The sequence below is a fragment of the Cyphellophora europaea genome (genome assembly GCF_000365145.1).
Source record: "Cyphellophora europaea CBS 101466 unplaced genomic scaffold supercont1.6, whole genome shotgun sequence".
Lineage (NCBI taxonomy): Eukaryota > Fungi > Ascomycota > Eurotiomycetes > Chaetothyriales > Cyphellophoraceae > Cyphellophora > Cyphellophora europaea.
In genome coordinates, this window is record NW_008481812.1 from 640,484 (window position 1) to 653,150 (window position 12,667).

Genomic DNA, 12,667 nt, shown 5'->3' on the forward strand with positions numbered 1-12,667 from the left:
GTCGGTGAACCACATGCCTTCGAATTGCAATAGGGCGTGCTCAAATTCAAATCGAGACTACAATTCCAAGTGGTACTGCGGACAGCACATCCTGCCTCCCCCGTGCCAGCCGCAACCCCCGTATCGAATTCTCGGCCGGACCGCGATTGGAGCGCACCAGCCGTACCTTGCATGACCACCACCCCCAAGCAGCAGGTCAGCAGGGTCCTTGACTTCTGGAAAATTCTCTCGGCTGCCTAGAAATAGCTGCTACTCCATTTTTGACTGGCACTGACGTTTGCTTCTATTTCTATAAGATAAGTTGTAGGGTAAAGGGCGCCAAGTTATAGGGTAAGCCGCCACAGAATACCACGTTGGCTTTCTGCAAGTGACTGGACATAGCCTGTTAAAGACGCCACTGATCCCGCGGCTGCTCGGCTCAGCCCATCGTTTGGATATTGCGACTGGGAGCGAGGGCTTTCGACAAGCAACTTTTAGACCATCAAAGGTCCGGTCGCCGAGCTACCATCGTCCTCAACTACATCAACATCACCCCCGCCACCGCTCAAATATTTGACAACATCACACAGCAATTTCCGCCTCGCTCTGATCATTCAACTTTGAAAGCTCTTTTCCAACAGCAGCCATGGGTTCTTACGACCCTCCCCCTCCCCTCCCCTGGCGCACCACCCCTCTCGTCGAATCCCCCATCCTCTCCCAAACCGCCGGCTGCCGCATCTTCCTCAAGCTCGAAAACCTGCAGCCCGGCACCTCCTTCAAGTCCCGCGGCATGGGCAACATGATCCTGTCCGCCATCCGCGACGCTCCCGCCTCCCAACCCCTGCACTTCTTCTGCTCCTCGGGCGGCAACGCGGGCCTCGCCGCCGTCAGTGCGGCCAAGTCCCTGGGCTACCCCTGCACGGTCGTGATGCCTGTCACGACCGAGGCAGCAATGGTCACGAAGCTGCGCGCCGCGGGCGCCAGCGACGTCATCAGCCAAGGGAAGAGCTGGCAGTTCGCCGATGCGCATATGCGTGAAGTTGTCATGGAGGAGGCCCGTCAGCAGGGGGTCCAGGCTGTTTATCTTCCACCTTTCGACCACCCGCGTGTTTGGGAGGGCCATGAGACGCTGGTGGAGGAGCTACGCCAGCAGTTTCCCGAGGGTGAGCGGCCAGATGCGGTCGTGCTGTCCGTTGGTGGAGGCGGACTGTTCATCGGTGTCATGCAAGGGTTGGAGAAAGTTGGTTGGGGCAAGGAATCGGGGACGCAGGTCATTGCGGTTGAGACGAAGGGTGCAGAAAGTCTGAATTACTCGCTGCAGCAGGGCCAGCTGAGTACCCTGCCGGGCATCACGAGCCTGGCGACGAGCTTGGGGGCGGTGAGGGTCGCGCCACGGGCCTATGAGCTGGCGACGCAGGAACATGTAGAGAGCGTGGTGCTTAGTGACGCCGAGGCCTGCATGGGTTGCTGGCGCTTTGCAGACTCGGAGCGGATCCTCGTCGAGCCTTCATGCGGTGTCAGCGTGGCGCTGGCCTACGAGCCCGAGAGGCTCAAGCAGTTGGTCAAGAACTTCGGGCCGGAGAGTAAGGTTGTCATTGTGGTTTGCGGCGGTGCTCGCATCGATCTCGACACGCTGCAGAAGTACCGTGAGACCTATGGGCCGGAGATCGAACGCATGGGGCTGGCGGAGCACGTCTTGTCCCCCAAGTGAGCCTGCATGGGATAGCGACCGGTGATGAGCTTGTTGAACAAGCAGAAACACAACGCCCGGGGTTGTATCAATGTGTGTTAAAGGGGATTTCATCGCCGTATCAGCGATAACATATTCATCGCTCTTCCCTACGAAAGCACACTTTATCTCATCTTGTGGCTGGGAAATTGTTTGGGCAGGCTTTCACAGCGATGCCGCCCATGCTGACGAAAGCGCTTATAATATTTACGAGGATGCCATAGATATGGGAGGGCGCCAGCTGCGTGAAGCAGGCCCCTATGCAGACGAAAGCGCATGTACTGCTTTTTGTCTTGTGACTGATGCTATCAAGACTAATACTACCTCTACCTGCTCCTTGCTGTATGTCTCATTCGACATCCTTACTACTCATCGACTGTGTGCAGAGACGCGTTGGCGTACATCCATGCTCCCACCAACTGTGGCAGTGACTTTATACATACTTTGAACCCTGGTGGGCATTTTACGCCCCTCGATGCTCGTAAGCTCTACTCATAATTCGTGACTTAGGCCAGCCATCTCTCCCATCACTGCCTCAGGATGACTATTCATTGGCGGTGGAAGAGACTGGGCACCGCCGCAGCAGAGGTACCGTCTGCTGCAACTAGGATGTCTGCATTTGCATGGTCGACTTATCCGCGGGTTCGATCATGAGCTCCGGCCGTACAAGGCGGTCAAACTCATCTTCGTCGAGAGCGTTCAGTTCGATCGCACTCTGCTTCAGCGTCAAGTCATTTTTGTCTGTATGAGACATTAGCTTGTGGCTCGTGAAGATGGGGAGATGGCGAGGAAAGAGTCTGCAGAGGGGTCTCTAAAATCTACGAGCGGGCTGCCCGAACTCATACCGGACCACACCCAGAAGGCTTTCCTGTGAGTCCGAGGAGCCCTCCTGTCAATCTTGTCGGCCGCCTAGTGAGCGCACGTTTGTCTTCTCTGCAACCCGTAGCATAGGATGGACCGCAAGATAGCATATCGAAGTGCTCAACTCCGACATCTTCCAAACGGAGAGGTTTGGGCTCAGGTACACTCACTGAACCATCAGTTAGCAGGTTTCACAGAGAACGATATCATATGTCACTCAATCAACGCTGCGGGAACCTCAAGCCTGTGGTGCAGCCTAATACACCAACTTCCCTTCCGCCCAGTCCATTACTGGATCTTCCATAGGAAGGACTCACCGAGCATGCTTCGCAATCTTCCCACTAAGATCGTAGCCCAAAGTACCGCTCAAACATGTCACCAGCATCAGACTAAAGCACGGAAGTCAGTACCAGGCTCATTGACACAAGGCTCAGACTCACTTGTTGTCCATCAGCTGTCTAATCCTCTTCTCGTCCGCCCTCAAACCCTGCAAGCAGTTCTTCTCAAAGCTCCCCATGCCGTCCGCGAGCAACCTCACCGAATGCAGCAAGCTCGATATCAACAGCGGTTTGAAAGCGTTTAGCTGGAACTGACCACTCAATCCCCCCACTGTGATGCCCGTATGGTTAGCCACGACCTTTGCACAGATCATCGTCAGCGCTTCACACTGCGTCGGGTTCACCTTGCCAGGCATGTACGAGCTCCCTGGCTCATTTTCCGGCAGCAACAACTCCCCCAGCCCACATCTCGGGCCACTCCCTTCGAGTCTGATATCTTGAGCAATCTTGAATAGCGAACACGCCAGCGTGTTTAACGCGCCTGACGCATGCACCACCGCGTCATTCGCACTGATGGCCTCAAACTTATTCCTTGCGACATAGAACTTCTTCCCCGTGCGCCTGCCCACCTCCTCGCAGAACTGCTCATCAAACCCCTTGAACACGTTCAAGCCGGTTCCCACGGCCGTGCCCCCCATAGCCAGATACCTCAGCCCCTCCAGCGCATGCACCACTCTCTCCCTCCCCAGCTCCAACTGCGCCGCAAACCCGGAAAACTCCTGCCCCAGACTCAACGGCACCGCATCCTGCAAATGCGTCCTCCCCACCTTCACAATCCCCTCAAACTCCCCACTCTTCCTCCTCATGCACCCCTCCAAGCTCTCCAAAGCGGGTAGTAACAGCTCCTCAAACTCCAGCACCGCCGCGATATGCATTGCCGTCGCCATCCCATCATTCGAGCTCCCACTCCGATTCACATGATCGTTCGGATGCACCGGCTTCTTGGCCCCTCTCTCCTTGACGCCCAAGATCTCGTTGGCCCGGTTGGAGATGACCTCGTTGGCGTTCATGTTGGTCTGCGTGCCCGAGCCCGTCTGCCAGATCACGAGCGGGAAGTGCTCCAGCAGCTGGAGGGAGGCGACTTCGTCCGCGGCGGTTTGGATCGCGGTCGCGAGGTGCGGGGCCAGGACGCCGTTGGCGGCGTTGACGGCCGCGGCGGCGCCTTTGAGGTGCCCGAAGGCGCGGATCACGGAGGGGGGCATGCGGTCTGTGGGTTGGTTGATGGCGAAGTTCTGGAGGGAGCTGCGGGTATGGGCCGGGTTAGGTTGCGTTGGAGCGAGGCAGGAGAGGGCTGGGAAGGAAGGCTATGTGGAGGGCGCTGACCGCTGTGTTTGGGCGCCCCAGTACTTGTCCGCTGGAACCTTGATGGTGGAGTGAGCTTTCGCTGTCGAAGGGTGCTAGAAATGAGCTGTATGCCTACCTCCATCGAACCCATCGCGTCTGTTTCTATGCGTGTCTGTCCGCAAGTCAGATTAGTGTGAGATACTCCGCTTCCTTGGTACAAGCTGTTCATACCTCGCCGTGAGTGGCCATCTTGACACTCTTGTCTGAGTTTGATCACTACAATGAATATAGTTGTGAAGAAAGACTTGACTCTCTGTAGCAGTGTTCGTAGACAGGATCCCGAAACACCCTGAGCATGCAAAAGGCATGCCACCGGGTGCTTATGTCAATAACTCACCCCAGCCATCTCCAACAGCATACTAGACTTGGACCTCGGGGAGGACCAGCCGAGTGTCGGAGTCGTGTCAGAACGGTGGACGTCATAATTCTCAGGCAGTGAAAATACCAATCGAGACTAGCGCAGATTTCTCTATAGTACCTGATAGGTGACTGAGTGTTTAGGGAACGTCTATACCTCCTTAGGGGATAATAGTGGAAAAGAGGTGACACGAAATTTGTGGGGTGTTTATACGTATGAATGCTCAATCATGCTATACATATGTATGCTAGGTTGGCAGAGCACAACTCTATCATGTACGTCTGGGTCGTCACTGGCAACTTTGCCTCTATGCTGTCTTGAATGAGCCTTCAAATGGCCATGGATCTCGAAGCCGAATTTGAATCATGTATGGGCAGGAGGTGCTGGCAAGGAGCGTGCAAGTTGGCGCTCCGTACTCTCGTTTGCCTCTTGAGCGATCATCGTAGTCTTGGCGGTCACGTGCGCGCGCATCAGATTCGTGACGATGCCCGACGCGTCTCTCCTTGACGATTTGCTCGCGCAACACCTCTGGCAACGCCATGGAGGTTTCGTTGCTGGCCGGACTGAATGAGGCTCAAAGAGCCGCCGTTACCTCGGAGGCGGCCGTTCTGCAAGTCCTAGCACCTCCGGGCTCGGGCAAGACGAAGACATTGACCTCGCGTGTCGCGCATCTACTCGCCCACCGCTCATACGACCCTCGCAATGTCATCTGCTGTACGTTCACGATCAAGGCCAGCCGCGAGATGCGGGAGAGGCTCCGCGGTCTTATTGGAGAGCAGCTCGAATCAAAGCTCATCCTGGGTACCTTCCACTCGATCTGCAGACGATACCTCGCAGCGTACGGCAACCAGATAGGCATTCCCAAGAGCTTCGGCATCGCGGACAGCTCGGATAGCAAAACCATGGTGAGAAAGATCATCAAGAAGGGAGGAATGAAGATCGAACCCAACACTGCTCGCAACAAAATCAGCTGGAACAAGGCACGATTTCGGAGCGTCGAAGTTCTCCGGCAGGAACAAGCCAAAGCAAAGCACACCAATGAGAATCAGCAAGAGGTCATAAAAGTGTACGAAGAGTATGAAGCTGAGCTACAACGAAATAATCTACTGGACTATGACGATCTTTTGCTACGCTGTGTTGACCTTCTGCGAGCATTCCCACTCTGCGTGGCTAATGTGGAGGCGCTTTTAATCGACGAGTTTCAGGACACCAATGTCGTACAGTTCGAGTTGATGAAATTGTTTGCTTCCTCGAGGCGCAATGTCACAATCGTTGGTGATCCTGATCAGAGTATATTCGGCTTTCGTGCAGCAGAGATTGCAAACCTCAAGAAGATGAGGGTTGTGTTCCCGGATACCGCCGTCATCAATCTTGAGGAGAATTACCGATCCGCTGCAGCAGTGCTCTATCTGGCTCAGGATGTGATCGAACAAGACAAAGATCGACCAAATAAGAAGCTCAAGTCTACTCACTGCTATGGTACGACTCCGGTGCTTCGAAAACTGCCAAATCCCCACGAGGAGGGTCTTTGGATCGCAAGCGAAGTCAAACGAACCATGTGCATGACCGGAGCACTTATCGACCATTCAGATATTGCTGTGCTTATTCGCTCCGGCTATCTCTCTCTGCTGATCGAGAAGGCTTTTACTGCCGCTGGCATACCTTACCGTATGGTTGGAGGAATGCGGTTCTTCGACCGAGCTGAAATACGACTTGTGGTGGATTACCTGCGCACTATCGCTCATCCAGAAAACAATTCTGCTTTTCTAGCCATCATCAACGTGCCCTCGCGCAAGATTGGTGAGACTGCAGTCTCCTCCCTAGCTGCACTTGGGGAAGAGCACGGTTTGTCAGTCTGGGAGGTTGTTCAGAAAGTCATTCGTGGCGATCTTAAACCCGAGAAGAACTTGTCAAAACCTTCACAACAGGATCTCGGTAAGCTGATCAATATTATCAAACGAGGCCGCGAGAAAATGTACGGCATGTCTCCCGCCACAATTCCCAGCCAGCTCATTTCGTATCTCGTGGACTGCCTCCATCTACCTGCATACCTTCAGCAAAAATACAAGGACGACTACGAGGACCGTCTTGAGAACATTCAGGAGCTGATCGCTCACGCGAACCATGTGGCTTCTTTGCCTGACAATGCGGAAAGCCTTCCCGTTATTGATGGCGCAATCCAGCAGGAAGTTGACCAAAGACAGGAAGCGCTTGACCAGTTTCTCACCAACATTGTGCTATCCACCGAGAAAGAAAACGATGCAGATGACAAGCCTCGGGTCACAATCTCTACTATTCACAGCGCCAAGGGTTTAGAGTGGCCGGTTGTGTTCATTCCAGCTGTCTATGAAGGCAGCATTCCGCATTCGCGCGCAGAAGAGCTTGACGAGGAGCGTCGACTGCTGTATGTGGCCATAACGCGTGCGCAGGCCCTCTTGAACATGTCGTTCCCCCTTTACAACACGCGCGATCAACAAAGTCTTGACCTGACGCAATTCCTGCCTCAGGACCTGCACCACAGAACAGCCGAGAAAGCACCAAGGTTCAGCGATGGAGTCATTGCAGACATTGCCACTACTCTGAGGCGCGAGATGCCAAGTCAAGAAGCAATTGCACGGGGTGTGGCTTCGTTGACCGACAAGCAGAGCCCAGAAGATGACCTGTGGCCACTCGATGGGCGACCAGCATTGGGTCCGGAGCAGAATGTTATGCTCGGTAACGTATCGTTTCCTGGGAAAGGGCTGTCATTGCATGAAGCCGAGCAGCTCGCCAAGGGTGGGAAGGTACATGCTAATAGCGGCTTTCAGCGCGCGTCGCCGATGGGGTATCAGACGAGTATGAGCAATGCCAACAGCTTCTCCACGGCCAACACCAGCATGGGCATGGGATTTACCACCGCCGGGCAGCAGATGCGCACTGTTGGTGGTGTGAACGCCAACGCAAAGACCTCCGACAGCCAATCCGCCAAAGCCCAGCTCGGCTCCCAGAGCTCTGCGCAGGGCATTGCAAAGGGTGGCATAACACGGTTCTTCCAAGCTCAGTCACGAGCAACACCTCCGCCTACTGCCGAAGCCGCCCGCAAAGCCTGGACGAATCGTCCGTCCATATCCGCACCCTCCCATACACAACAGCGCGTCGAGCCACAAGCACAACCGCAACCTCCTCCGGCGCCGGCTCGAGCCGCACCCACCAGAAGCCACTCCGACATTGCCCCTCAGCTTCCTGTGCATCATTTCGGTGGCGTCCCGGGTGCAGGCTTTGGTCGTGCTTCCGCACCAGGCCGCGTTATATCGAGCGGTCCTGGTGTAGCAGCGGCGGCAGGCATCAAGCGGCCCCGACCACTGCCGCTAGAGCAAGTGAGTCCGAACCGCGAACGCAGAAAGTACGTGTTCCTGTCCTCGAGTCCGGCCCCGGAAGAGGTCGATGCTGGGACGTTGGGTCAGGAAGTCGACCTTGGAGACGACTCGGATTTATTTGAGTGGACAGGGAAGGAGAACGAGCCAACGAAGCGGCAGAAAGGCATTGGTGGCGGGCAGGTCGATGGGTGCGAGGATGTGAGGAAGTCGGTATCGCTGGCGGGGAAGGGGAGGCCGGTGGTCGGCGTCGTCCCAGGTGCCTCTGGGTATCCGAAGAAGAGTCTGGGTGTTAGAGGCGTGTTCGTGCCGTGGAGTGAGCGGAAGCGGAAATGAAACTGGGGTATATCATAGATATGACGATTTTACGACGCTATGAGATATGAACATTCATGTAATGTATAAGATTGCGTGGCAACAGGTCAGGGAACACGTCCAGCGCTTCAAATCCAAGTCCAACAAGAAGCAGATGCGGTGCTCAGGGATTTGATGCGTCTTCGATATCTAGCTGGAGGAGGGAGCACGCAGGCTGCTCAATCTGTATGATGACACAGCAGACGTTGCGTGCCCTACTCATTACTGAACAAAAGCGAAATCCTCACCATTGGTACTAAGCGACTGTTCGAACACACTGCTGTTATATCATTCTCGCTTGTGTACTAGATGACGTCCAACAAGCAACTCCTCTCGAAATATTTCCCTTCCCTTTCACCTTTTGCACTCGCCAAGCCATCATATGACGCGCGAGACCAGACCGCCAAAACCGTCAGGTCAGTCCACGCTCAATCAACACGGCAGTGCTCGCACCACATCCTCGCTGCATGTGTCGAAACGCGACAGACTGACGGTCGCTGCTGTCCCCCTCACACCAGACCACCTCACCTAATTCTACCTGCTGCAGCCCTTCCAGACGACTCGATGGCTCCTGACTTGACTTTCCCACTACGAAGCACCTACCTACCTACCATAAGCACAGGACATACATAGTACCCTCAAAGACTCTCCCCATCGGAACGGAAGGTTTTACAAAATACTTTCTCGATATATCCGACGCATTGTCCCCCTCCCCCACACCTCGGTGTCGTCATGGCGGTCCCCACCCCTCCCCAGGCCAAAGTGCCAGAAAGTTTTTTTGACTCAGCTTCCGGGAATGCACAGTGTCTTGCATTTTGCATACTGGGAAATCTTGATGCGGAATGGGATTTCTACGAAAAGTCTGTCGCCACCTACTCCATTACCCATACACCAGTAGTTACTTGGTGGAGGATGGTATGGTGATTTTAATTATTTAATGTGGGAAACCGTGGGCGATATCGCAGTCATGCATGCAGTGTATGGATCTTCGGGGGGAAAAGATGGCGGAAGTCATGCACTTCTTAGCGGGGAATGGATATGTCTGATCCGGGGTTTTGGGCCGTGACCAGTAGTCCGGGTGGTAGGGTAGGGTAGGGTAGGATAGGGTAGGGTACGGGGTGTGGGATCAGCGCTTGGCCGACGTTTGTGAAATGCTCTGGTACATACTGTAAAGATCGCAGCGAGCTGTACGAGAGTCCCAAGGTAAGAGGCGCTGGCTTGGCTTGCTGAGACTGTATGTAAGGAGTAGGCTGTGAGGTCACAGGGTTAAGGCCAGAGGCACTAGGGAGTAGGTGGCTTGGGGAGTAAGGACGTAGACGGTAGTTTTGGTGCTGGTGTTTCCGTTGAGGGTACGGAGTAGAAGTGGTAGCTTCTTGGTCTCTGCGGGGTACCTGGAAGCGAGAGGGCGGGTGTGTCGCGTATTGTCTTGGGGTGAGGAGAGTTTGAGGGTTTTGGGCTTGGGCTTGGGCTTGGACTTGGGCGTGAGGGGATGGTGAGGGAGGCTGTATGATGTGGATGCGGTCAGAGGATTTGGTTGAGCGCATTTCTGATACGGCCCGTAGGGTTGAGGTTGTGTTGCATGAGGTATGGAAGAAAGCTATAGATTGTAACCTGCGGATTTTGAGGAAGTATCACGTAGCAGGTCTTGAGAGATGCGCACTGATCTCATTATCGAAAGATTGTGTTTGAGGTATTCGTAGTTCGTACAGAGTATTAAAAGCAGTTATAGGTATCATTATTTTCAAAGATCGCAAAGCCACAGCATCTGCGCCGGGCGAAGCAGATAAATGCCAGGATATCATTCGTGAAAAGCCATAATCGTTTTTGGAGACAGTCTTTCGCACTTCTGGGTATCCATAACGTCCAACGCTCCCAACCACATCAACATCGACAACAGCAACGGAGTATTTTGTGTCTGGGTTAGCACATTTAAGCGGTGTGCTCGGTGGTCTTGCGGCGCTGCTGCTTGCCAGTCTCAGACCAGGGGAAGTGGACAACGGGAATGATGAAGAACGAGTTGCTAGTATCGGCGATACCGGCCAGAGCGTTGTACCAGGCAGCAAATGCAGCAAGGATGCCGAATGCGCCACCCGCTTTGATGCAGCCGGAGTTGGGGTGACCGCCGGAGTTGCGGAGGTAGCCGATGCCGAGGAGGAGGAAGGCCAAGTCCAGAGTGAAGAAGAGGAAGAAGAAGGCCACAGTGGATTTGAGGGTGCAGATCAGGAGGATGAAGGTAAAGATGAACCAGCCCTGTGTAGCTAGTTAGTTTGTGCGCTCCGTCGGCCATGGGCGTAGGAGGTGCTTACCATCAGGAAAAGACCGATATTGTTGAGTAGACCAGCGGCGCCTTCGCTTTCTTCCAGGGTAGGCTCAATGTCGAAGCCGCCAGGTGTAAGCAGAATGGCAAAGGCGATCCAGAAGCCACCGTAAGAGGAGAGCGCGGTCGCACCGAAGGTGTTGCCAACGGCCATTTCCCTGAAGCCGCGATTAGCCGGGTTCAAATGATAATTCACGCAATAGATGACTTACCACATGCCAGCGAGTAGCTGAACGAGACCGCCGTACGCAAAAGCCAGAGAAATGATGATGGTGGGCTCGCTGAGACCGAGAGTGCCCATGTTGATGAGAGACAGGACGAACGTGGTCAGGGCGAAAGCGGACAGACCAAGAGGCGCAGGGTTGGCGAACTTGCGGCCCTCGACGCCTTTGTAAAGACCAGGCTGGAACTCACCACCGAAGGCAGGGAGCATGGTCTCAGCAGTGGATCGCATATGAGCCAAGGGACCGTATCCGAAGCGGGCGGCATGGACGGCGGCGTGCCGCTCGTCGTGAGTCATGTGGGAGGTAGCCTTCTCCAGGTCGGCTTTTGGATCAGCAGAGTTACCGTTGCTGTTGCCATTGCTATAGTGGCCGTTGGTGGCACCGGCCGTGGCCGTGTTGGCGTGGTCGGTGTGATGTTGGGCAGCGGTAGCAGACATTTTGAGTATAGTAATGGGTGGTTACTGATAGCTGGTATGAAGTCGCGTAGGACGGCAACCTCGAAATATGGTTGATATATCTAGACTGCTCCTTGAATACCCGGTTTGTTGACGACGGTGAAACAGGAAAAAAAGGTCTGAACGCGGGGACAAGCATGTATTTGTAGTGACGAGTACTGGCACGGGGTTGAGGAGCCCCGGCCATGGATGGAAATGCCGACACTGGGGGTCATGGTACTGGAATCTGGAGACTGCGGGTGGACTCGAGCAAGCAGGGATTGCATCATGAACCTCGAATGGCGATCACTGAAGGCGGAGGTTTGTTGTCTGGGCATTAGGCTGAAAGGGGAGCAGCGAATGGACGGTGAGGATCGCGTACTAGCTTTCCACCCTATTACAGCCGCCAAGGGGTAGTGCCCTTGTTCGGGTGACTGGAGCTAAAGCTTGACGGTATTTAGGGTAAGGATGACAGTTGCGTTGATCTTTTCGAAGCATAGCGGAAGGATACGCTTTTCCGAGGCGACTGCACACTCGGCGGCTGCGAAGACTGCATCTACGGTTTGCCCGGTACCGGAATGCCTCGGAACGGGCCAACGACAAAGCCATCAAAAGAATACGATCTGAAGCACAATGATGACCAAGCGAGGAGTAGGTGAGAGCTACGATGACGATGACAGGGTGATCGGAGCGTGGTGTGAGCGGGGATGCGCACGCTGTTCAATCTGGCCAGTAGCGCGTGACTCGGGTAAGTGCTGATGAGGCCATACGCCTAGCTTGACTTGCGTTGGCGGTCCAAGGCTCTGAGTACGAAGCGCCATATCGATAACAAGTAAAGACCATCGACATCGAGAGATGGCAGTGGAGAGCATGACACCGCTGATGTTTTCTCCATGTCGTCCATGCATCGCGGTTGGTACAAGCAAGAGGAGGCTGCCCTTGGCTGACGTTCGGCACCTGAAAAACGTAGGCCAAGCTGAGTTTTAGGTCTTTGGGGGCTCGACGCGCCGAGGCTTGTTTGGTGACGGCGTCGATTATGTGGAGCTTGTTCTGCGGTCCCGCTCCGTTGCTTCCGGCACCTCCATCAACCGCCGCAACTGCCATGGTGCAGCCTCAAACGCGCCGCTGACAGTGGTGCTGTAGTTGTATGTTAAGCTATACTGTGCACCCAGCGATCTGTGTCGGGGTTGCAGATACACACCGTCAATCCCGAGACCCAGACCAGACAATCCACTGGATCCACCCACCTGACCAGATGTGCGTCGCCCTCTGAAAAACTCAATCATCACCAGTGCACCGCGCCAGCTCGTGTAAAACGACCTGTGCTTGCGCCGTCCTGTGGGCGCCGTCCTGCTGCTCACACGTTCGTTCAGTCG

At 54.8% G+C, this 12,667-nt stretch overlaps 4 protein-coding genes across 4 annotated transcripts; 2 read left to right on the forward strand and 2 right to left on the reverse strand.

The window, feature by feature from the left end:
- Nucleotides 1-625: 625 nt before the first annotated feature.
- Nucleotides 626-1,690, forward strand: HMPREF1541_06447 (uncharacterized protein; the record flags this gene model as incomplete). The annotated part of the gene is made up of 1 exon (XM_008720779.1): nt 626-1,690. The coding sequence occupies one exon, from the start codon at nt 626-628 to the stop codon at nt 1,688-1,690; it is 1,065 nt and encodes a 354-aa protein (XP_008719001.1).
- Nucleotides 1,691-2,882: 1,192 nt separating this feature from the next.
- HMPREF1541_06448 (fumarate hydratase, class II) lies at nt 2,883-4,109 on the reverse strand (the record flags this gene model as incomplete). The annotated part of the gene is made up of 2 exons (XM_008720780.1): nt 2,883-2,958; nt 3,010-4,109. The coding sequence occupies 2 exons, from the start codon at nt 4,107-4,109 to the stop codon at nt 2,883-2,885; spliced, it is 1,176 nt and encodes a 391-aa protein (XP_008719002.1).
- A 1,039-nt stretch (nt 4,110-5,148) lies between these two features.
- HMPREF1541_06449 (uncharacterized protein) lies at nt 5,149-8,298 on the forward strand (the record flags this gene model as incomplete). The annotated part of the gene is made up of 1 exon (XM_008720781.1): nt 5,149-8,298. One exon carries the CDS (start codon nt 5,149-5,151, stop codon nt 8,296-8,298), a length of 3,150 nt encoding a protein of 1,049 aa, XP_008719003.1.
- Nucleotides 8,299-10,245: 1,947 nt separating this feature from the next.
- HMPREF1541_06450 (uncharacterized protein) lies at nt 10,246-11,294 on the reverse strand (the record flags this gene model as incomplete). The annotated part of the gene is made up of 3 exons (XM_008720782.1): nt 10,246-10,566; nt 10,623-10,791; nt 10,846-11,294. 3 exons carry the CDS (start codon nt 11,292-11,294, stop codon nt 10,246-10,248), a joined length of 939 nt encoding a protein of 312 aa, XP_008719004.1.
- Nucleotides 11,295-12,667: the final 1,373 nt, after the last annotated feature.